This window comes from Galleria mellonella, unplaced genomic scaffold (genome assembly GCF_026898425.1).
Source record: "Galleria mellonella isolate WM207_F2 unplaced genomic scaffold, CSIRO_AGI_GalMel_v1 utg63, whole genome shotgun sequence".
Taxonomy (NCBI): domain Eukaryota; kingdom Metazoa; phylum Arthropoda; class Insecta; order Lepidoptera; family Pyralidae; genus Galleria; species Galleria mellonella.
Genome location: NW_026442130.1, coordinates 14,102,096 through 14,127,544, shown reverse-complemented (window position 1 = coordinate 14,127,544; position 25,449 = coordinate 14,102,096). Strand labels below are relative to the sequence as shown.

General features: G+C 39.0%; 2 protein-coding genes across 4 annotated transcripts; one reads left to right on the top strand and one right to left on the bottom strand.

Moving 5' to 3' along the window:
* Positions 1 to 196: 196 nt before the first annotated feature.
* On the bottom strand, positions 197 to 1,983 carry LOC113515790 (probable protein BRICK1-B). Its single transcript, XM_026900077.3, has 3 exons — positions 1,684 to 1,983; positions 1,188 to 1,270; positions 197 to 279 (listed from the first exon to the last, which is right to left on the bottom strand). Exons 1-3 carry the CDS (start codon positions 1,802 to 1,804, stop codon positions 253 to 255), a joined length of 231 nt encoding a protein of 76 aa, XP_026755878.2. The 5' UTR covers positions 1,805 to 1,983; the 3' UTR covers positions 197 to 252.
* Positions 1,984 to 2,363: 380 nt separating this feature from the next.
* Positions 2,364 to 24,006, top strand: LOC113515764 (focadhesin). 3 transcript variants are annotated; one of them, XM_052899916.1, is made up of 19 exons: positions 2,364 to 2,792; positions 3,382 to 3,585; positions 5,701 to 5,860; positions 6,877 to 7,019; positions 8,842 to 8,993; positions 9,466 to 10,031; positions 11,015 to 11,119; positions 12,639 to 12,790; positions 13,347 to 13,568; positions 14,586 to 14,778; positions 15,344 to 15,437; positions 16,191 to 16,402; positions 16,910 to 17,152; positions 17,964 to 18,242; positions 18,954 to 19,150; positions 20,003 to 20,122; positions 21,463 to 21,652; positions 22,246 to 22,373; positions 23,357 to 24,006. In XM_052899916.1, the coding sequence occupies exons 1-19, from the start codon at positions 2,512 to 2,514 to the stop codon at positions 23,403 to 23,405; spliced, it is 3,690 nt and encodes a 1,229-aa protein (XP_052755876.1). In that variant the 5' UTR covers positions 2,364 to 2,511; the 3' UTR covers positions 23,406 to 24,006. The 3 variants fall into 3 exon arrangements, with proteins under 3 accessions (XP_052755876.1, XP_052755877.1, XP_052755878.1); XM_052899917.1 differs by having other exon boundaries at positions 12,639 to 12,760; positions 23,357 to 24,005; XM_052899918.1 differs by having other exon boundaries at positions 2,687 to 2,792; positions 3,393 to 3,585; positions 23,357 to 24,005.
* The last annotated feature ends 1,443 nt before the right edge of the window (positions 24,007 to 25,449 follow it).

Genomic DNA, 25,449 nt, shown 5'->3' with positions numbered 1-25,449 from the left:
CGGTTACCACTTTCCATCAGGTGGGCCGTCAGCTTGTTTGCCATTCTAAGTTGTATAAAAAAAAAAAAATATTAAGAAGCCATAATGATCTACCTAATATGAATATGATGATATCTTGATGATGACCTCAATAATGGAAAAAAAATTGTTACAACTAATGTAACTAAGAATTATAATAAACTTAGAAAGTATAATGTATAATACATAACATATTTTTATTGTAATTAATAAACAAAAAAAAATCTTTAATTACTATGTCAAAGTCTCTCCTTTAGTTACCTGGAAATAAATAAAATTAAATAAGTACATTAATGATTCAAACGAGATTGTATACTTATAGTAATGTAGTAGGCTAAGCAGGTTACTTCACAAGTCTCTTTGATACAATGTTGCCAATTTTATTTTCTCCAGACCCAGTTCTAGCCCTTATTCTCTTAAACCAGCTATTTAATTATTTAATAATAATAATTTAAACAAGGTATTTTCATTTGGTAAATGAATTCCTAAATTAAAATATAATAAAAAAAAAATTTTCAAAATATTTACCAGAGGGAGACTTTGTACAAAAGTCGATTGCTTGGGTACTTCTGTCCCATTCGTGTTTCAACTGTAAAGCAGTTGTGTTTGCACGACTGTGTTTCGGTTTGAAGGGTGGGATATGGTGTGAATTTACAGGGTACAGAGGAATAACACCTGAGTCCTTAGGAATGCCAACACATGGGGGGTTATCATGGACGAAACAGTATACTCTGTTATGTCCATGGTACTGCTTATGTCTGGCGACGGTTACCACTTTTCATCAGGTGGGCCGTCAGCTTATTTGCCATTCTAAGTTGTATAAAAAAAAATGTCACAATAAGGTTAACTCCAAGAAACACAAGCAAAAATATAAATGTGAGGGTATGAAGTTACTTTAGTAATCTGCTTTGTCATATAGACATTGATAGATTATGTATTGAGACGAAAAAAGGAAGGTCCTTTGGGTGTTGTAAGAGTGACTAAAGTAATTTAATGGTCAAGGGATGAGCAGCAGCATCCATCTTAAAATATCACCAGACCTAACTGCAGTTGCCAACCCTCCTGTCAAGCATGGCGATTACTGGCAAAACTCCCTAACATAGGGAGGCCTATGTTCAGCAGTGGATAGAAATATTTCATAGATAAATAACTAACAATAGGTTACTTACACAGGCTTCCAAATAGTCAATTTTCCTTTCTAAAGATGTGAGTTTCTCATTCAAAGTGGCCAAACGTGATCTGCAGGACATATCTAAAACATATTATAAACATTTATGCCATCGGAAAGTATCAACATAAAATTGGGAAGGACTCGCTGCATTTATTTGTTTAGGTATGTGGAAAGAATGTTAGATGACAAATTTATGAAATAGCTATACAATACGAAAATAGAAGGATATACATCTATCATAGCAGATCTACACTAATATTTTATGATCAAATAAACCATATATCTAAGACTGGAGTTAGGAGAAGTTTCCAGAACTGGCACAGCTGCATGAGAAGAGTTCTGAATGTTTTGGAGGCAAAAGATGTGTAAAAGGAGGCCATTGGCTCTCGGTTCTCAAAGTGTACCATATAACTTGATTTAAAGACAATAATTATTCTTATTTAAAAGTAATAATCTTTCAATTCATTCTCTGTTTTGTTTGAAAATGTACTTACCAAAAGAGTTTAGGAAATCGGTAATTTTCTTTATGCTTCCTGTAATAACTTCGATGTATTCTCTATTCGCCCAATCCTGCTGGATTTGCTTTTGGATGGTCTCTCGCGGCGGCGTAGACATTTTACAATTTTCTTTTTATGGTGATTAATATCAAATAATTATTACGTATATGAAAAGCAATCCAATCACTAATGTATATTTGTGAATTTTTAACGAGTAAAATTGAATAGAATCAAACAAATATTTTGGGAGAAACTTCACCCTTTTGAATTTTTGATTGAATGAATTGGAGAGGATAGTCAAGATGACAACAGTGACAATTTAATGATGACATTGACAGTCTTGACTTTAGTGTCTTATTGTCAAAATGTATTTTTTTTGTTCAATCAAAAATTATTCGGAGGTTACTTCAGTGAAACGATATAATTAATAAAATCGAACAAAAAGCGATCATATGAAATCTATGCAACCAGTTTATGGACTTTTAAAATAATCTTTTTTTTTAAATCTTTTTTTAAATTATTCTCTAAGATAGCTTACATAGTTTTTTTTATATCTATCCATATTGATATTTTTTAATAGAAACATAATATATAATAGAAACATAATATAATAGTTCTATAACACTATAAATACTAATTTATTTTAAGTATGCTACGAGGTAATTGCATAGAGTATTTTTCAGCTTTGAAAAGATTGCACTATTGCTGACTCTTAATTGAGATTTGTTGAATTTGCTGTCAGTTCACAGCTGTTATTAATAAATTTTTTCACCCGGCTCTTTTATTATCATTAAATAATATTTAAATTTGTATGCAAACTTAAAAATGGATGAAATCGAATATAAATTAAATACAAAGAACAGTGTTTTGATCGTCAACGCAATTGATAAGTTAATAAATACGATTAAATCAAAGTATAAAGTTGGGGAAAGACAAAAATTTGTTTTGGAAAATGAAGAATTGAAATTCCTACGAGACAAATGCTCCTCCAAGGAGGCTATGGTGAGCCTGACAGCTTGCCAGGGTCTGTTAGCGCTCGTAGAGCTTGGTGTTTTAGAAATAGGACACACTATGTCAACTGTTATAACCTTACTACCTAGTGCACAGTAAGTAAAATTTATATATTAATCATATATTTATATATTAATCATATATTTATATATTAAAAATAATATATTAAAACAAGCAAACAAAGCACAAACAGGAATAGGAAATTTAGAAGTAAACTCCTGTACAAATCTGCCAATTGAGTGTATTTGGCTTCATCTTTCTATGAGCAGAAGCTCAAGGGTAATATTTTATTTAATAAAATTATTAATATACTTATTTTTAATGTTATTAAATCAAAATATGGGAACAGTACATTTTGAAGACTTTAATGTAATATTAATTTTATTAAAATAAATTAATTAAAAAATAAAGTTGTAAGGGGATTATTTATTTAATAAAATAAATTATAAATAAGAATATTAGTAATTTTATTTTTAAAATAGTATCATGGGCGACATGGCATACACTCTATTTGTTACCACTTTCCATCAGGTGGGCTGTAAGCTTGATTTGCCATTCTAAGTTTCATAAAAAAATATCTTTTTACACAATGAATAAACAATTAAAGATTTTAATAAAATAATTAAACTATGTTAGCATTTAATTTAATCAAATTTACTCTACTACAATTTTATATTCCCACAGTAATGTTTCAGCAATAATTTCCACAATGGCTGGCCTCCTCATCCTCGACCTGAAGTCTCGACTGGTGCCCGGCCAGCCGTACAAGTGCCAGTTTTCCCTCAAATCCCCGAAGCACCCGTTTATAACTGTATTAGAAAAAAATAAGAACGCAGAAGATGATGTACTTGTTCAAATGCAGGCATTATGCACTCACCCTGATTATATGTGAGGTTTTATTTTACTACTCATTTGTTTTTACATATATACATGTCTGTCACGCCTGTCTCCCATCAGTGTAGACAGAAACAATGAAATGCCAAACAGTTGCAGCAGCATCTTCAATTTAAACAGATCTCTTTTATTTCCTCTACATTCATCAATCTTTTCATACACACTTTCTTTTATTTGTTTTTACTCTTTAATGGTACTTTAACATTTAGTATTTGGTATGGAAATAATGTTATCCCAAATACTAACTGTAAACCCAATTTCATAACAATTGGTTGAGTTGTAAAGGTGTTAAGAGGTAACAGACAAATTCGTTATTTATATTCTTTTTTCCATTTTAATTTCTCATACGAAAGTAAATTTGTGTTAGGACCAACAATAATAATCAAAAACATAGTTACAGTAAATAAATTTAATAATTAGAATAACTATATAATAGAAATATATGTACAGGGTTCTACCATGTAGCAATAATCAGGTGGTCTACCATGAAATGAAATTCCGAATTTTCGGGCTTAATTTCGTGTTTTTGTTCGCACCGAAATCGACCCAGTAAATGGAGCTTAACATTACGTTCATCATAAATCCTATCCTAATAGTCCAGAGGAATGATATTTTAACATTTTTAATAATTTTTAACGACGTGTATTATGTAATTTTAACATCAAATTTCTGTTTCGTTCGTGCCAGAAATTTCGGAAAATATTTAGTGGTAAGCCCTCAAGACTATGAATTTAATAGATATTTGTTACATACATATATATTAGGTACCAAATCTCTTAAAATAAAGTGTTATAGCAAAAGTATACAGCCTTAAACTATACAGGGTGGAAGGGACACGTTAGCCAAAATGAAAAGAGTTGTTTCAGATGATCTGAATCAGATGGCAGATTATTTTCCCACCGAAAATGCACCACAGCCATATAATTAACGATTCTTAATTTTGACGCCGCGCAATGCATTTGAAATTTTACGACGTACTCCACCCAACGCATGATATCTACGAGTACATTGCGTGGTCAATAGTGCTTCTTCATAGGTAGTTGTAATGCAAATAGGACTCTATTTTCCGTGCTTAACTTCTCATTTGGGTCGTTGTGCGTATAAGTCGTGGCTAGTATAGCCAACTTAGCTCCACCCAGAAGCACAGAAGCTTTCTGGGATCTTTACAGGCCTCACGGAGCGATCTCACCGTTCCGAGGATTTCTAAACGTTAAGGGGCCACAGCTTCACATTCCAGGATTACGTGAGCAGCCGTTTCTTCGGCGTCGAAACAGCCTCGACATAGAGGGCTGTCTGTGGCTCCTATTGTGTATAAATGTTTGTTTAATGGACAATGGCCCGTTATTGTCCCTGTCATTATTTTAAGGTTTTTTCTATCTAGATGTAATAAACGTTTTGATAGTCGTTGATTCAACGTTAGCACGGCCAATTCGTAGGTAGTTTTCTTTTAATGGCTGATAATGGATAGTAACCCCACCCGCGCTTTTGGTATACACCGGCGGGGCACCAGTGAAGGATGATAGGTGAGGATGAAGTTGGTCAGATAGCCCATCGTGACGAATTCAACAAGAATTGTTCACGATGATTTCCAGGGGGAACCACGTGGAGGTCGACCTAATAAAGCATATTGCTAGCAATGGGGCTGTCAAACTCCATTGCTGACAATCCCTTTCCCCCCATTCGTAGGTAGTTATCGTAGGCTTGTGGCGTTAACCTTACACAGCTGATTTCGCGCGTCGCGGTAAGTTTTTAATATGAACATTACATTGCTGCTTTTTGTTATTTCATAGTATTTTACTAAAAAAAATATTATTTCTTCATAATGTAACAGAATATAATCATTTGAAATCAGTACGTGATTTTAAATGAAAAAAAAAGACAAGGGAAAAAATACGAAAATTTCCTGAAAGAATTTCCATCGGTTTTAAGTTCAGAATAATGGTTTGAATTCACTGTTTCCGTTTTGCCAACCTGTCCTTTACACCGCGTATATTGTACCTATATGGAGAAACAATAATAAATTATTTCTACAAAAACAGTAAAACTCGCCAAAAATATGTTATATATAAATAAATAAATGTGTATTAAAATAACCTTTTCCCTTCTCAGAGTGTCATCAAACAGTCTAGAACTGCTCCGTTCAGTTTTTTTATGGTTAACATGCAACCCCCAGCACGGTAGTGGCGTTAGGCCATGGCAACTGCTGCTGAGTCTGCCGCAGTCCACTGCACAGTCAACATTACTTCTGGCCTGTCTCAGTTGTCAGCAGGTTATGTTTATACTTGCTACTAGCTTTTACCCGCGACTGAGATATTTTCACTGACTGGAGTAAAAGTATGTGTTATGCCCTGTATCACATATAGTATAAGATTTACTTCTTAAGGTAACAAATAAACTTACTTTTACAAATATTAGTAAGGATTAATTGCCCTGGTCAAAGCAAACAGCACTCTCTAATATGGCGTGAATTTACAGGGTACAGAGGAATAACATCTGAGTCCTCAGGAATGGCAACACATGGGGGGTATCATGGGCGAAACAGTATACTCTGTTATGTCCATGGTACTGCTCATGTCTATAGGCGACGGTTACCACTTTCCATCAGGTGGGTCGTCAGCTTGTTTGCCATTCTAAGTTGTATAAAAAAAAAAAGTATCAAATTAAACAGTCCTTGTATTATAGTTATTTATAAACGAATGAATGAGTAGTTTACCAGAGAGAGACTTTGTACAAAAGTCGTTTGTTTGGGTAGCTCTGTTCCATTCGTGGGTCAATCGAGTGGCAGTTGTATTTACATGGCTGTGTTTCGATTTGAAGGGTGAGATATGATATGGCAGTGAATTTAGAAAGTATAGAACTACAGAGGTATAACACTAGTTCTCAGGAATGGCAACGCATGGGGATATCATGTTGTAAATCCCTGCATAGAATAGGCCATCCCTTCCTTTCCTGTAGATGTCGTAAGAGGTGACTAAGGGAGGGCGAGGGATGGGCAGCAGCATCCCTCTTAAAACATCTCTAAAGCTTTTCTGCGGTTACCAATTCGCCTGCCAAGCGTGGTAACTACTGGAAAAGCCCCCAAGGGGGAGGCTTATGTTCAGCAGTGGACAGTTAAAAGCTTTTTTTTTATACAACTTAGAATGGCAAACAAGCTGACGACCCACCTGATGGAAAGTGGTAACCGTCGCCTATAGACATGAGCAGTACCATGGACATAATAGAGTATACTGTATCGCCCATGATACCCCGAATCAATGAAACTGACAGACATGTTTTCGCCAACAGGTATGCAACCCTGATCTGATCGAGCGAGCTTTCGCAGCGTATTCAGTGGTGACGGACGCGGCGGTGTACCGGCAAAACGGGGAGTCCGTCATGGCACTGTTGCCCATGCTGGCGAGGATATCCAACGAGCTTATTAAACACGGGTGAGTTGAATAAATTCTTTTTTTTTTTTATTGTACCAATTCCAAGTAATAGGGCAGAGAAAAGAATTTTGAATCAATTTTAATTATTCCTTTCTATCCTAAGGCAGCAGCGTTCCTCTTAAAACATCTCCAAAGCCTAACTGCGGTTGCCAATCCGCCTGCCAAACGTGGCAACTACTCGCAAAACCTTCCAAGGGGAAGACTTATGTTCAGCAGTGGACAGTTATAGGCTGATATGATGATGACGATGATCCTAAGGTTGTCTGAAAGATATCGCTGTTTAGCAATAAGACCGCCCATTGTTGCCTCTTTATTTTGCTTTTATGTAAATTAAAAAAAAAGTCCAATTGAATGAATAATTTTTTTTTATTCAACTTAGAATGGCAGACTAGCTGACCGCCCACTTGATGGAAAGTGCTAACCGTCGCCTACAGACATGAGCAGTACCATGGACATAACAGACTATACTGTTTCGCCCATGATACCCCCCATGCGTTGCCATTCCTGAGGACTCGGGTGTTATTCCTCCGTACCCAGTAAATTCACGCCATATCCCACCCTTCAAACCGAAACACAGCCATGCAAACACAACTGCTTTACGGTTAAAACACGAATGGGAAGCAATCGACTTTTGTACAAAGTTTCCCTCTGGTGATGGGGTAATAATTTCTTATATACCCTTCGTATATAAGAAATTATGACTTGTAAGCTTGTTTGTTTAATTAGAATTATTTTGTTTAATTCCGCTACCATTACTATGTGTGTGACTGGCAACACTCGAAGTTTGACCACCACTATCACTACCAGAAGTTTCACAACCTTCCATATTAGCCATCAATCTCCGACTGTCATTTTGTTCGCTTACGTTTTGCGACACGTGTTTCTACACTAAACGAGGCATCTTCAAGCAAATTATTAGATTGCTGCTCGGAATTTAGTGTTAACCGTTCGGCATCCAAACTGTACAAAGCCATAGTAAAAAGGTAGTAATAGTGGTAGTCAATCTTTGAGTGTTGCCAGTCACACACATACTAATGGTAGCGGAATTAAACAAAATACAGTAGAATCTTGATTATCCGAGCATCGATTATTCGAATATTCGATTATCCGGACTTATTCTTCACGGCTCTAATTACCGATTTAGAAATATTATTATGTATTGATTGAGTAAATAGGTATTATGTAATCCATTATCTTTATAGCTCGTAATTTTTTTTTATCGTATTGTCTAAATGACGTATGTTTAAGTTTTTATTATGTAAAAATCCCTTTACACAATAAAAATATTATAATTTATTTATGTATCGTTTGATTTGAATTTGAAATCGATTATCCGGATATTCGATTATACGGAATACTTCTGGTTTTATTTGATTCGGATAATAGAGATTTTACTGTAATTCTAACCAAATAACCTGTGATATGGACTTCCGCAAGAGAGTATCTAGTTCAGTAAAGTACTTGTACGCCATAAACTAAAATTTCATCCCAACCATCTGGACGAGTGGCGGTCCTCCACCGTGCGTTTCTCAAGGCACTTTCTTCTACACACAACCACTTTTTGGAATCAACTTCTAGCAGCAGTATTTCCGAATCGATACGACATCATAACCTTCAAGAGCATATTCCTTTTTAAAAGGCTGGCAGCACACCTGCAATGCCTGTTAGTGTTGTGATCTGCAGGTCAGGATCAGGTGAGCTGCATGCTCGTTTGCCCCTGTGTTGTAAAAAAAAAATAACCAGTGATATGGACTTCTGCAAGAGATATACCTAATTCAGTAAAGTACTTGTAAGCTTAGCAAATCGTGCTTATTGCAAACAGTCGAGATCCGCGCTCGTGCTACACACTCATAGAGCGTTGCTTCGCTCTGGAGGCGCCCGAGTTGAGGACCGTGGCCGGGCTGGTCGTCTCCTTGCTGGCGGAGAACCTCAACATCAGCTCCGCGCTTCATCTACATGAACTCTTCAATTTATGTTAGTTCGAAAATTATTATCAACTTTTATTCGACATTTTATTGTTTTCTATATTGATATTATAAAAAGGATTTTTTTTTTATACGACTTAGAATGGCAAACAAGCTGACGGCCCACCTGATGCAAAGTGGTAACCGTCGCCTATAGACATGAGCAGTACCGTGGACATAACAGAGTATATTGTTTCGCCCATGATACCCCCCATGCGCTGTTATTCCTGAGGACTCAGGTGTTATTCCTCTGTACCCTGTAAATTCACGCCATATCCCACCCTTCAAACCGAAACACAGCCATGCGAACGCAACTGCTTCACGGTAGTGCAACACGGCACACATACGTGAGTCCACCAATGCCTAGTTGTGGCCAAGGCTTGTATAGTACTTTTCTCAAACAAGAAAAATATATTGAAGCACTACAGGAAGTTAGATGTTGCCAGTTTTTTATTTGTTGCCATGTTTTCATTTATTTTCAGGTTTAAACATTATAAACAAGTATGAACACTCAACGGTGTCGCTGAATGTGTTCGTAGCTCTGTCCTTGCAGTGGCTCAACCTGCCCTCGTGTCTCACATCGGACGCACTGAAGGCCGCGTCCAAGATACTCGACATATACCAGGCGAATGTAAAAGAGGACACCAGACTCCACATGCCTAATTTGAAAGCGAACAAAATATTTCAATCGTTGCTTTACACCGACAGCCATTTGTCGGTTACATTCAAACTGAACGAGATATGGGAACGGGTTAGAGATAACCCGGACAAATTGAGTGGATGGTTCGATTCTATAGAAAGTGTGGATGAATTGTTGAAATATGAGTTACTACCGTTTTTGCTCGGTCTCTGTATGGAGAGGAGGAAGGAGGATTGGTTCGAGGAGGTGGTTCTGAGGGCCCTAAGAGTGGTGATCGAGTTGGTGGGTGCCAGGAAGGAGGTGTCAGTGATGGTGTTGCCACTTTTGACGTATAAGATAGCTAATGATCGGTCGCCGAGGGTGAAGCTGGAATGTTTGAGGGCATTGCCGAAGTTAGCCAAGTATAAAGTGAGTAATTCATACTAATTAGTTTTACTAACTACAAATTATTAACTTTTGTTCTTACTCATATTACGAATCTGAAAATGAGTTTAAAACTAAAATCTGTCATTTATACTTTTTAATCCTATACTTATAATAAATCTGTAGAGAGGTCAATTATGTACATGAAATATATTTCCATAATAACTATCAGGCGGTGATTAGTGATCGACACTGATGTCAAAAATGCAATCAGGAAAATTTTTGTCTGTCTGTCTGTCTGTCTGTATGTTCGTTATAGAAACAAAAACTACTCGACGGATTTTAACGAAACTTGGTACAATTATTCTTCATACTCCTGACCAGGTTATAGTATACTTTTCATCACGCGACGATCAATAGGAGCAGAACAGTGAAGGGAAATGTTGGGAAAACGGGAGAAGTTACTCCATTTTTAAGCTTCCGTCGCGCGTGCAGCCTTAATGGCCACTTTTTAAAATGTAAAAATGTCCACCCGTGCGAAGCCGAGACGGGCCGCGTAATATAACTAGTGGTCCCGGCATAGAATGGGCCAGTTTTTCCTTTTCCATGGATCTCTTAAGAGACGACTAAAGGAACATAATGGTCGAGAGATGAGCAGCAGCGTCCTCACCAAAACATCACCATAGCCTAACTGCCAACTTGCCAACCCTCCTGCAAAGGAGGGAGCCTCCAAGGAGGAGGTTTATATTCAGTAGTGGACAGTTAAAAAGCTGATATGGTGATGATGAATATGAAGATATTATATATATTTGTACACATATATTTTTTTTATACCACTGAGATGGCAAACAAGCATACGGCCCACCTGATGGTAAGCGGTTACCGTAGTTTGTACCCTTTTATGGGGCTAGTTTTTCATAAAATTGCTTACCTCTTCATAAATGATGTAAAACCCTTTTTCTACTCCATAGAGGGAGTTATGTAAACATTACTGCGTTTGACGACAATACATAATTTTAATTTGATAGGAAAATGTTCCGAGAATAGTGGCTGTCCTGAACAAACTAAAGACGGGCAAGGGGGCGCCGACCTCCTTCCTCGTCATGCTGTATAGCAGTTTAGCGGAAACACAGGTGAGTCTGATAGAAAAAAAGAAAAAAAAATAGGATTTTTTTTTATTAAACTTAGTATGGCAAACAAGCTGACGGTCCACCTGATGGAAAGTGGTAACCGTCACCTATAGACATGAGCAGTACTATGAACATAACAGAGTATACTGTTTCGCCTATGATACCTCCATGCGTTGCCATTCCTGAGGACTCAGGTGTTATTCTTCTGTACCCTATATCCCACCCTTCAAACCGAAACACAGCCATGCAAACACAGTTGCTTCACGGTTGAAACACGAATGGGACAGAGGTACCCAAGCAATCGACTTTTGTACAAAGTCTCTCTCTGGTAGCGGGTCCTGATAAAGTCCTGAAGATATGATATTTTTAAATTAAGAAGGAAAGAAAGAAATATATATGTGTGTATGTGTGTATGTGTATATATATATATATATATATATATATATATATATATATAATAATGAGTAGGGATAATATATTATTATATGTATCACATCTCCCATATTTAGAACTAACAGAATTTTTCATCGTGCCTCCCACCAAACTGTTTATAATTACTCCTCTCCATCCAAAGGTTGCCTGGAAGAGATCGCTCTTAACGATAAGGTCGCCCATTGTTTTCTCATTGTGATTATTTCTTGTAATTGTTTATATTTATAATAAGTTTACTGTTGTAATCTTTTGGAGGAAACAATAAAGAGTATCTATATATATTTAATGTTTAATTCTCCACATAATTACAAATAATATTTTAACAATAATTAAAAATATATAATATCAAAATCGCCGCGTGGTCCCGGCATAGAATAGGCAACCACTACTTTGCCGTGGGTGTCTTAAGAGGTGACTAAGGTAGCTATGCAGGGAGTGAGCGAGGGATAGGCAACAGCGTCCACCTTAAAACATCACCAAAGCCAAACTGCAGTTGCCAAACCCCCTGCCAAGCGTGGCAACTACTCTTTTTAACGGATGGTCTATGTTTAGCAGTGGACAGTGAACGGCTGATACAATACAAAAAAAAAACCAAAAAAAAAAGAAAAGCCACAGACATGGTGTCACTCAGCTATACGTCATGCCCATTTGAATATGACCTTATTTTTTTAACATTTAGCTTATTATTCACGTCATTTTTATTTTACCAGAGGGAGACTTTGTACAAAAGTCGATTGCTTGGGTACCTCTGTCCCATTCGTGTTTCAACCGTGAAGCAGCTGTGTTGGCATGGCTGTGTTTCGGTTTGAAGGGTGAGATATGGCGTGAATTTACTGAGTACAGAGGAATAACACCTGAGTCTTCAGGAATGGCAACGCATGGGGGGTATCATGGGCGAAACAGTATACTCTGTTATGTCCATGGTACTGCTTATGTCTATAGGCGACGGTTACCACTTTCCATCAGGTGGGCTATTAGCTTGTTTGCCGTATATAGTAGAACCGCCTTTTGTACCAGACATTTTTTTTTTTATAAAAAATAAAGAATAAATAAATAAAAAAACTAAATTTTCATCATATATTCACGGCAGGTACGTTGTTTCCCGTATTTACAAGAGATGCTGGTGGACCCAGGGACCGGGCGGCCGGACGAGCTCAAGTGGGAGGTGGAAGTGGCCAGGGCGACAGCCGTCGAGAGGATATGCGAGATCAGGTACATTGGAACATTAAGCAGTTCGACATGGTACCCTACCGTCACCTTTTACCATCGCATCGTTCACTACCGGTGGGGAATTCATCCTCGCATCCTAAAATCAAAATGGTTGCTTGTGATGTGGTTTCAGAAATGTTTTCTGTATATATATTTATCATTGGGGAATAATAAAAAACAACATGTAATATTCAAAATTAATTATTTTACATAAATTTACAATAAATGCTCAAATTGTTTTTTTTTTTAAATATAGTTGACTTTTCTTTAAAATATAGTTAACAAAGGTACTACTTATGATATATTTTGATTGTATTCTTTTAGGACGGCCATTAGTTGAACTATACGTTATGTATGTATGACGTTTCAAGGTTATTCATTCATTACCGGACCTATATATATATATATATATATATATATATATATATATATATATATATATATATATATTCTGTTATGTCTACAGTACTGCTCATGTCTATAATCGACGGTTACCACTTTCCATCAGGTGTTCTAAGTTGCATGAAAAAAAAAATGTTTCATTACAATTAGTATTGGAGTAGAATATGAGTAAACTGATGTGTGGCAGGCCGTCGAGCCACGGACTGGAGCTGGTGTCGACCATATCGTCGATCCTGAACCGCTGCTCTGGCGGCGGCGGCGGTGGCGGCGGCGGAGGCCTGGTGGCAGCAGGACGGGCGCTGGCGGCGCTGGCGGCGCTGTGGCGCGGCGCGGCCGTGGCGCCCGCCGGCTCGTGGCGCGCGCTGCAGCCGCGCCTGCACGCCCACCGCCGCCCCGCCCTGCACGCCAGGTACCCTGCACCCTCGCTGCCGCCACACTCGCGGCGCGCGTGTTTGCATGCCTGTGTTTCGGCTTCAAGGGTGGCTTCCAAAAAGTTAGGAGTGCTCAATAGGGTGACACGGTATTTCATGCCGGAACACCGCCTCAAATTATATAAAGCCCAAGTCGGGCCGCATATGGAATACTGTTCTCACCTGTGGGCAGGAGCGTTACAGTACCGACTCCTCCCGTTAGACCGCATTCAAAGTGGGGCGGCTCGAATTGTCGATAGTCAACGCCTTACTGTCCGACTCGGCCCACTGAAATTGCGCGGAGACGTTGCACCTCTGTGCATCTTCTACCGAATTTATCATGGGGAGTGCTCTGAGGAATTGTTCAGATTGACACCTGCTGTTGATTTTCACCACCGTACAATCCGATACAAACTAAAGTTTCATCCCAACCATCTGGACGATTGACGGTCTTCCACCGTGCGTTTTTCAAGGCAGGCGTTTTTCTTCCACGCACAACCATTCTTTGGAATCAACTTCCAGCAGCAGTATTTCCGAACCGATACGACAACATAACCTTCAAGAAAAGAGTATATTCCTTTTTAAAAGGCCGGCAGTACACCTGCAATGCCGTAGGTGTTGTGAGTGACCATGGGCGGCGGTAGTCACTTACCATCAGGTGAGCCGCATGTTGGTTTAAAACCTGTGTTGTAAAAAAAAATATCGTGAATTTACAGGGTATAGAAGAATAACACCTGAGTCCTCAGGAATGGCAACGCATGGGGGTATCATGGGCGAAACGGTATACTCTGTTATGTCCATGGTACTGCTCATGTTTATAGGCGACATTTACCACTATCCATCAGGTGGGCCGTCAGCTTGTTTGCCATTCTAAGTTGCATAAAAAAATAACTAATTATATTATAAATATTAGCATAAAAAATACAATTCTGCGTAATGTGACACCGCCCTTAGTAGATATAATCACACTTCGTTGAAAGTTATGAATGTTCTTTGACTTATCTATGAAATTTCAGCTTATGCAAGCTGCTGTCAGAAGTGCCAGCGCTACGCGTTCAGACGCCCGAATACGACAAGCTAGTGAGCGACACTGCACGCAAGCTCTGGTCCTACATCGCCGAGTCCAACCACCCAGAGGTGGTGGAGGCGGCGTGCGACGCACTGGCCGGTTACAAGATTGACGATTATAAACTCAAAGATATACCGGAAGTGAGTTGTTTTTATTTTCTATTTGTTTTTTATCACAAAAAGAGCATCTTTTTAAATGACTTAAAAAAAAAGAGATTCGAAATTCGAATATTTTTACGGCCCACCTGATGGAAAGTGGTAACCGTCGCCTATAAGCATGATCTAAAGATCCGGTCCAGCTTCACAGGGGTAGATAGATAGATTTGAAAATAATTGTTTGTATCAAGTTTCGTTAAAGTCCGTCGAGTAGTTTTTGTTTCTATAACGAGCATACAGACAGACTGACAAAAATTTTACTGATTGCATTTTTGGCATCAGTATCGATCACAAATCACCCCCTGATAGTTATTTTGGAAATATATTTTATGTACAGAATTGACCTCTCTACAGATTTATTATAAGTATAGATAGATATAGCCTATGTCGTCAAAAATGGTTAATTCTTGTAGAGTTCATTACGGTGGGCCAACTGACCTGTTTTCTTGTGTTGTCATCCCTCACTGGTGCCCCGCCAGCGTATACCAATAACGCAGGCGAGATTACCAGACCATTGTCATCCTATAAAAAAAAAAATGTTGACCTACAGGTGTACAGAAGAACGGTGAAACTGCCCGCGTCGTACTGCAAGACCCCAGCGGACGCGGCCAGGAAGCCAGAGGATGTCTTAGACTATGTGCCCAGTAAGTTTTTTTAAGGAAAACGTAGATTTTTTTGCCGAGGTTTTCCCAAGAGACTACCGCATGGGGTTCATCAAAAGGGGGGTAAAGAGGTTTCTTCAGGGTCGGCAACGCGCGCGTAATAACTCTGGTATTGCAGGCGTTCATAGGCTACGGTAACCGCTTACCATCAGGTGGGCCGTATGCTTGTTTGCCATCCCAGTGGTATAAAAAAAAATTTGAATCAGATCTAACTTATTTTATATTATCTTTTAAGAACACGGTTCTACTACGTTTTAAGGCCACTTCTATATAGCGTATCGCTATAAAACAGTTTGCCTTTTTTATGCATCTTAGAATGGCAAACAAGCTGACGGCCCACCTGATGGAAAGTGGTAACCGTCGCCTATAGACATGAACAGTACCATGGACATAACAGAGAATACTGTTTCGCCCATGATACCCCCCATGCGTTGCCATTCCTGAAGACTCAGGTGTTATTCCTCTGTACCCAGTAAATTCCCACCCTTCAAAACGAAACACAGCCATGCAAACATAATTGCTTCACGGTAGAAACACGAATGGGACAGAGGTGTCGAAGCAAACGACTTTTGTACAGTCTCCCTCTGGTGACACTTCTTATATATGTAATATTTTTGTATTCTCTGTTATAATTGTGTTTTTCTAGCAATAAACATATTCTTTTCTATTCTATTCTGTTCTATTCTGTTCTGTTCTATTCTATTCTAAATGTATTTTTAATGGTTGTCCTCACAGGCGAGGTGTGGCCAGAAGTTTTTAGATACACCAACCAGGCGGCGCTGGCGGGCGTCGGTCGGCTGGCACGTCGCTTGATAGAGCGGGAACTACGCGGTCTGCGCGGCGGCGCCTACCAGCTGGACGGCCGACCTGAACCGCCGATACCATCGCCCGCTGTCCTCCACCACAACTCCGTGCTGCGGGGCTTGCTGCAGTGCTTCCGGACACAAGTAGATTTAACAATTTATAAATATGAAGATTTCGGATTAATTCAGTTTTCTATTAAGCGACCGTCATTATCATCCGTTAACTGTCCACTGCTGGACATAGGGGTACCCCATAAAAAGAGGTTTTGCCAGTAGTTGTCACGCTTGGCATGCGGGTTGGCAATTAAATAAACTTTGGTGATGTTTAAACAGGGAAGCCGCTGCCTATCCCTCGACTATTAAGTTTTCTCTAACGACACTTACTGGAAAGGAAGGGCTAGCCCATTCTATACTGCAGTCACACGGCTAAATTTTTAGTCATTTAAGCATGGTTAAATAAAAAAGTGGTGAATGGTGTTGTAATTGTATTGTTTGTAAAAAAAAATATTACGTAACGCATTGTTTGAGCTACCCTCCAGTCTCTCACGTTTTACAATCCCCCCCTCCGTCTATCCCAAATTGCGTTACACAATACTTAAACGCTTCCTAAGTATTATCCGCGTAACAATCTCGTAACCAATGCATTTACAGGTAACGTCTCCCTCTTACGAATTCCCGGACACGGTGCTGCTCGCGATCCTGCAGACCCTTGCGGAGGAGTACCCGAAGCCGTTCCCTCCGATGGACCTGTGCTTCCTGCACGAGGCCGTGCACCGCGGCGGCGGCTGGCGGCACGGCTGCACGCTGCTGGCGGCTGCACAAGCGCACACCACGCCCTCTGCCAGGAGGTTCTTGGAGAACTACCTGCATGGAATCGTGCCAGGCACGAGTGATGTGAGCCATATAATATTTATTTTGTTTATTTGCTATTATTCGTAGGTTGCCACAATTGCTGTCACTTATGGGCGGGAGCACCTAGATACCAGCTTGAACCCTTCGACTCAGTACAACGACGAGCTATGAGAATTGTCGATGATCCCAGGCTTGCAAGCGGTATCGAACCCTCAAGTCTTAGGAGAGGTTTTGCCTCGCTCTGCGTGTTTTACCGCCTGTACAATGGATTGTGTTCAGAGGAATTGTTCAATATGATGCCCACAATAAAGAGTTTATTATATAGTCTTTATTGCACTTAAACAATACATGCGGAGATGCCTATCTCTGTAACTGTAAATTAGTAACTGGTCACTGTCTGTACACGGAACATATATAAGAAAAACTATTATAAGGGGGCTTTTTGAACGCAATAGAACCCGCAACAATGATTTTTTGAATTTTCTGTTTGTCTGTACATATGTCTGTACGCTAATCTCAGAAACGGCTTAACCGATTTCAACGCGGTTTTCACTAATGCGTTGAGGTGTACTTCACTTAACATTTAGCGGTTATTTTATTTAAATCGGTTCATAAATAAAAAAAGTTATATCAATCTAAAGAATCACATATAAAATGCTATAAAATAACCGATCAGTTGAATTGGCTGAAACTTTATGAAGGTATTGGGTACGTAATTATCATTTAAGTGTATAGTACAACATAAGACCGGATTCATGAAGAGTTCCAATGGGAATGATATACGGGAACCACATAGAAACGGGCAACGCCGCGGGAAACGGCTAGTATAAAATAAATTTAATATTTGTTCTAGGACTCCGACATAATGACAATGTTCGAAATCCTCCCAATATTATGTCGGGGCATGCCGCCGAATACCATCCGAGCGCCAGTCGAACGGTGCCTCAGTTATTCCTTCTCCGCCATCGCCAAAGTGAGGAGCAAGGGCGCTGATGAAGAAGGGGGCATGTTCGTGAAACAACTGGCGATGATCCAGCAGTGTTTGGAGTGCGAGAGGATACATGATGCGAACAGGACGCTGCTGTCTCAGATAGTGGAGAATTATTTTTCAATTATAACAGACGATAATGTGGTGAGTCGAATATTTTTGATTTTTTTTTTTCAAATGCCCTAAGTTTTTTCGTCATCGTCATATCAGCCTTTAACTGGCCACTGATGAACATAAGCCTCTCTCTTGGGAGGTTTTTTTTTTATACAACTTAGAATGGCAAACAAGCTGACCGCCCACCTGATGGAAAGTGGTAACCGTCGCCTATAGACATGAGCAGAACCATAGATATAACAGAGTATACTGTTTCGTCCATGATACCCCCCTTGCGTTGCCATTCCTGAGGACTCAGGTGTAATTCCTCTGTACCCAGTAAATTAACGCCATATCCCATCCTTCAAACCGAAACACAGCCATGCAAACACAACTGCTTCACGGTAGAAACACGAATGGAACAGAGGTACCCAAGCAATCGACTTTTGTACAAAGTCTCCCTCTGGTGAATGAGAAACGAACATTAATTAAAACAATAGAGAATAGAAGAGGCAAAATGCTGGGCCTTAAACGATATAACGATTTTTTAAAGAGCATAGTAGAAGGAAAAATAGAGGGCAAAAGAGGAAGAGGAAGACTGAGGAATAACTACATGGGACAGATAAAGGAAACACTAGGTGTCATGTCGTACAGGGAAGTCAAGGATATGGCCTGGGATAGAGCTGGCTGGAGGAAGATGCATGAATTAGTTACACCGACAAGAGGAAACTCTTAAATGTAAAGAGAGACTGTGCTGTGCAGGCGTGGGCGGCGTACGTGCGGACATGCGGCTCGCTGTCCTCCAAGTACCTGGAGCGCATGACGTCGCCCAGTTCCTGGTGGGAGACGTCTGCGGAGCTGCTGCGGAAAGCGGCCGCGATACGCTGCGCCGCCGCTCTCTCCTCCTGCAGCCTCGTGTGGCTCAACGAGCTCATCGATGCGCAGGCGCAGGATGTCACGTAAGTGGAATCACAGCGTATGGTGGCATAACATCTTAGTTTGGGTAGGATGACTAGTCTATTCTGGGTATCCTGTCAGGTCGATGTCCACGTGGTCCCCCCTGGAAACCATCGTGTTGAATTCCAAGTGTATTCATCACGATGAGCTAACTGACTTGCCCTTTCATTATCGCCTATCATCCCTCACTTGTGCCCCGCCAAAGTATACCGTTAGCGCAGGCGGGGTAACCATTTCGTTATCATCTATTAAAAAATCTTAAGGGGGAAGGGATACTTAGTAATGAGGTCTAGAGGTCCTGTCGCTAGCAATAAGGCATAGTTTAACCTCCACACAGGAAACCATCGTGGTCATTCTCTATTTTTGTTTCTCACAATGGGCCAATTGATCTCACTTCGTCGTCACCTCTTATCTCTTATTAGAACTCCAATAGCGTATACCAACAGCTAAATAAACATTATTGTTTACATATTTCCATTTAATAGTTTAATAATTTAATTCTATTTTAATTTTTTTTTTAAACACAAAGCATGCTGTGTTTGCCTCTAAATATAAGAAGAGTTAGCCCTAATCCACCACTAGTGTAGGGGGAAAAGGATTGTTAGCAATGGAGTTTGACAGCCCCATTGCTAGCAATATACCTTATTAGGTCGACCTCCACGTGGTTCCCCCTGGAAACCGTCGTGAACAATTCTTGTTGAATTCACCATGATGGGCTAACTGACCTGTTTTCATTCTCATCTATCGCCCTTCACTGGTGCTCCGCCAGCGTATCCCGTTAGCGCAGACGGGGTGACCATACCATTTTCACTCATCAAAAAAAAAACACCGTACATTTGTTATTTTCTTTGCAGTGGACAAGAATTCTCTCTGCAATGCATGATTGCACCCCTGAAGGCGGCGAAGCCCGACGATCCCTCCACCAGGGAGTGGTTCATGCAGCTCATGGCTAGAACGCAGGTCGCTTTCAATGAGTAAGATTTCTCAATTACTTCAATTAATTAATGATCCTACATATTAAATAGAACTGTCTAATCGCACCTAATAAAATAAATACAAGTAAAGAGAGTAAAGAGTTTACCAGAGGAAGACTTTGTACAAAAGTTGATTGCTTAGGTACCTCTGTCCCATTCGTGTTTCAACCGCGAAGCAAGTGTGTTTTCATGGCTGTGTTTCGGTTTGAAGGGTGGGATATGGCGTGAATTCACTGGGTACAGAGGAATAACACCTGAGCCCTCAGGAATGGCAACGCATGGAGGATATCATGGGCGAAACTGTATACACTGTTATGTCCATGGTACTGCTCATGTCTATAGGCGACGGTTACCACTTTCCATCAGGTGGATCGTCTGCTTGTTTGCCGTTCTAAGTTGTATAAAAAAAAAAGAAAAAAAAAACAGGCAAGCTTAACTTTTATAGACTTAAGCTCGTCTGTTGTACATCTTTATTTTATGTAAATTATAATAATGTAATTTTTATGTCCAATCCATATGCCAAGCGTGGCAACTACTGGCAAAACCTCCCAAGGGGAAGGCTTATCCTCCCCCTTGGGGGGTTTTGCCGTGGACAATTAAAGGTTCATATAATGATGATAAATTTTTGTGTACAATAAATTATATATAAATAAATAAATAAAACTATTTTCTATCTAAGTAAACCTCAATAATAAGCATTTTTGGATAGTTATAAATAATCGTCTAATTGTTAACTTAGTATGGGAGGATCAAATTTTTAATATTTTTAACCCATATTTTTTTTAGTAAAATCGTTCACTTTTACTGTGGGAACTACACCCTGTATATATTACTAGCAATAAGCCTCGGTTTAGTTTACTTTGAAAATAAAACATAACTCATATTACCCCCTGATAATGTAGCTTTCAACAAGTGAAAGAATTTCTAAAACTGATTGTGTTTTTTTACTTTGTCCATTATAAACAAATTATAATAATAAATTCCCGAAAGCATTTAAGGAGAAAAAAGCAAAAGAATATTTGACAGCCAAGTGTTACTATACGTTACATGACTATTACAATGATAAATATTAGACATACAATTTAATTATTTTTATTGACAATTTTTTCCATTTTATTATTGACATTGTTTTTATTGTTTTAAGTTATTATTACTTTAATTTTATATTGTGCATGTCGATATGGTAGAATATGGAATAATGGACATGTAATTATTATTTTCATCTAATGTATGTACCCATATTCGTACAATAAATGATTTGATTCGAAAACAAAAAATCAAATTAAACCTACCCTCTATATAATATTAATTTTGATTAAAAAAAAAAAAATATATTCCAGAACGGAGGATCGTTCCGCGAAGCTGTACCTATGCGACGTGTTCATACTGAGCGTGGTGATGTTGTGCGGCCACTGGGCGCTCTGTCCTGACGCCGTGCAGCAGCTGACCGCCAGCGCTCGCAGGGCCCTGCTGCCGGCTGCGTGCGTTGCGTTGTTAGCGCGGGAGGCGTGGACCGACTGCACGTTACATGTGAGATGCGAACCTTTTGGTATTTAAATTTTTTGGTCCTTGGAGCCGGATTGTTAGTACATCGAGGTTTTCCCAAGAGACTATAGCATGGGTTTCTTCAAAAAGGAGATAAAGAGGTTTATTCAGGGTCGGCAACGTGCGCGTAATACACCTGGCATATTGCAGGCGTTCATAGGCTACGGTAACCACTTACCATTAGATGGGCCGTATGCTTGATTGTCATCTCAGTGGTATAAAAATAAAACATCACTTGGATCGACTGCATGCTGAGTGTAAGATGCAAACCTTCTGGTGTTAAAGGATTTTTGATCCTACGAGCCGGATTGCTTATGCAAGTTTGGATTGGCTACATACAGTATATGAGATGCAAACCTAATATTTAAAATTTTTTAGTCCTTCGAGCCGGATCGTATGTATTTTTGAATGGACTAGTAACTCTATTCCACCTGCACTAGCGGTATACACAGTCGAGGCGCATATGCACGATAGCTGAGGATGAAAGCAGGTCAGTTGTTCCATAGTTAGCCCATTCTTGATATTTGCTTACAAATAAAACAAAGTTGACCAGTACCAATACGTATAATATATTACAGATGCTAGAGTGGCTATACCACACCCGGGATTCAGTGGGTGATCCCGAGACCGCCATGTGGTGTCAGCGCGCGTTATTAGCACTCCGCCATACGTACCATTTCGCCCACAATAAGATTTGGACTAAATTGTAAGTATTAATATAAATTTATTTCTATTTCATGTTAAACTGGTCAATTCAATAGACATTTTCTCTCTCTATTCTTATTTAAGAGTTTCCTCTTATTGGGGCGACTATTTCATACATTCTCTTCTAGTTAGTTCTATTCCAGGTTTTTGCCCTCCCTATAAGACATGAGATCTACTTAGTGTTTCCCTTATTTGCCCTATATAGTTATTTCTCGAACTTCTCCTTCCCTTTTTGCCCTCCATTTTTCCTACTAGTATGCTCTTTTAAAATCGTCTATACTATAAGGTGGTCCAGAATTTTGCCACTTCTTTTCTCTATTGTTTTTATTAATGTTCCAACTGACTGAGTTATGACGTAACAAACATAGAAAAATACAACCGTTTTTTGAAGTCGGTTGATAAGGTAGCCCATCATTTTGTCTATTCTGTTATCTATTGTTTGAATTAATGAATAAGGATGCGCCGACTTCCCCCCCCCCCCCCCCCGAGTGTGTTAAGAAGTGATGAAGAGAACGTGTGGTCAAGGGAAGGGCAGCAGCGTCCCTCTTAAAACAGCACAAAGCCTAACTGCGGTTGCCAGCTCGCCTGCCAGGCATGGCAATTATTAGCAAAATCCCCCAATGGAGAAGCCTATGTCCAGCGGTGGGCTCTTAACGGTCGATATAGTATGGTATGGTACAAATTTAGAAATAATAACCCTTATATGTACATTTGGATTTTTACACAAGAAAATTTATGAATTTTTCAATATTTTTTTTTTGTATTGGTGTATGGGTAAAAGCCCCCCATAGGTAAAAGCCTCCTTCATTATATTCCACTTAATTTGATCTGCAGCAACATCTATCCAAATCTTTCCTGCCACTTCCATGATTTTTTCAACCTATCTGTTTCTTTGTCTTCCAACGCATCTTTTACCTGTAGGACCCAGCTCTTTTTTTGCTAAAATCTGTGAATAGTAATTAATAAATGATATTTTGTTTGCAGAGAGAGCCACTTTGGTAATCAATCGGTTACATATGATATTAAGGTGTAACGATACAGTGTCATCCCTGTTACTTCATGATATAAATCATGGGTGATATTATATACTAATTCAACTTTTTAGTTCGCTAGCAGAATATTTTTTAATTAATCAATCATAAACGTTGAGATTTGGACATTATTTTTTCAAAATTTACAGAAAATTGTGACGTAACCATACTTAGATAAGCATGCTCATAAGGCTTTTTTAATCGGCCATATTTTTAATACGATAATATAATTAGTAATTTATTTTTTTACAAATTCAAATATATTGTGGATCATAGTCATGATCACGGCCATGACATGTAGACTCAAGTCATGGCCGTATCTATGGGGGGAGGGGTTAAGGGGCAGTGCCCTACCTTAAAATGAAATACCCCAAGCAAATTAGACAGATTCTTTTTTTTGGAAGTTTATGACTTCTGTCCTATCAAAACATTCTTTTGCCTTACCTTAAATTTTTTTTATGCAACTTAGAATGATAAACAAGCTGACGGCCCACCTGATGGAAAGTGGTAACCGTTGCGTTGGTAAATAAAAAAAGATATATATGTAAAGCTGTAATCTCTGTCTGTCTAGTCTGTAAACATTGTTACTGTATTTTGTAATATAAATTGTTATAAAAAATATAATTGTTATTATTGTGGTTCACGTATCAAACCCTTTTGACAAGTGGCAAACGATTTTATCTATGGAATTATCTATGGACATAGCAACTTCATGAGTTGGAACGAGACATCCGATGTTGCTATCTCACGGACTCGCCGGCGATGTCGATTCCGATGCATTCGCTTGCCACTTATATAACCTTGAGTTTCGATAGGGAGAAAGGATTTAAGTAATGGAAATTAGCAATACCGTTGCTTGCAATATCATTTCGACCTCCACGCAGTTACTCTTGGGTACCATAGTGGGTTGAATTCGTCACGATGGCCTAACTGCCCTTCTTCCATCTTCACCTGTCATCCCTCACTGGTACCTAACAAGTGTATGCTGAAAGCGCAGACGGGGTTATCAAATTCTTATCAGCGGGGGGAAAGAGTTTGTCAGTAATAGGACTAGAGACCCCATTGCTAACAATAAACCTTATCAGGTCTATCTCCACAAGGTTCCCTCTGAAAAACCATCTTGATTGTTTTTTTTTTAAATTAATTACTATAAGCCAACTGTTTGCTTTCGGTGGGAAAGGTATTGTTAGTAATGCGGTCTATCAGTCCTATCGCTAGCAATATACCCTATCAGGTCGACCTCCACGTGGTTCCCCCTGGAAACCATCGTGCTGAATTCCAGGTGTATTCATCACGATGGGCTAACTGACCTGTCTTTTCATTCTCACCTATCACCCCTCACTGGTGCCCCGCTAGCGTATACCGTTAGCGCAGGCGGGGTAACCATTCCATTATCATAATAAAAAAAAAAAAAACTGCTTGCTTTCATTCTAACCTATTATTCTTCACTGGTGCCCCGCTAGCATATACCGTTAGCACAGGCGGGGTTACTATTCCATTATCATCTATTAAAAAAAATCCATTATCAGCCATTAAAAAAACCTCGATTCTCAGTTTTATGCAATATGATTGAAAATAACTACATAATGTTAGTTTCAGTGATATTTTGTACATAGATGAACTATAATATAGTAGGGTATACATAGGGTATTTCACTATATTTTTTGTATTAAATCATACAGGTGAAGATAATGTAAAATAAATGAATAAATTTTCTTTCTATAATATTTATTTACATTTATAAATTAAATTACAAATACTCATATATTTATTTACAAAATAACATTACACATACATATATATATTTTTTTTTGATGAGTGAAAATGGTACGGTAACTCCGCCTGCGCTAACGGGATACGCTGGCGGGGCACCAGTGAAGGGTGATAGATGAGAATGAAAACAGGCCAGTTAGCCCATCATGATGAATTCATTAGGAATTAACCATGATAGTTTCCAGAGGGAACCGCGTGGAGGTCGACCTGGTTGAGTATATTGTTAGCCATGGGATTCTCAGTCTCCATTACTAACAATCCCTTTCCCCCTAC

What these genes read in the sequence shown, in the direction of transcription:
- LOC113515764 (XM_052899916.1), top strand. Translation starts at nt 2,512, where the DNA reads ATGGATGAAATCGAATATAAATTAAATACAAAGAACAGTGTTTTGATC. An exon ending in ACATTAAGCAGTTCGACATG is followed by an intron (nt 12,791 to 13,346) that starts GTACCCTACCGT and finishes GATGTGTGGCAG; the next exon opens with GCCGTCGAGCCACGGACTGG. An exon ending in AATAAGATTTGGACTAAATT is followed by an intron (nt 22,374 to 23,356) that starts GTAAGTATTAAT and finishes TTTTGTTTGCAG; the next exon opens with AGAGAGCCACTTTGGTAATC.
- LOC113515790 (XM_026900077.3), bottom strand. Translation starts at nt 1,804, where the DNA reads ATGTCTACGCCGCCGCGAGAGACCATCCAAAAGCAAATCCAGCAGGAT. An exon ending in CGATTTCCTAAACTCTTTTG is followed by an intron (nt 1,271 to 1,683) that starts GTAAGTACATTT and finishes AATATGTTTTAG; the next exon opens with ATATGTCCTGCAGATCACGT. An exon ending in TTGACTATTTGGAAGCCTGT is followed by an intron (nt 280 to 1,187) that starts GTAAGTAACCTA and finishes ATTTATTTCCAG; the next exon opens with GTAACTAAAGGAGAGACTTT.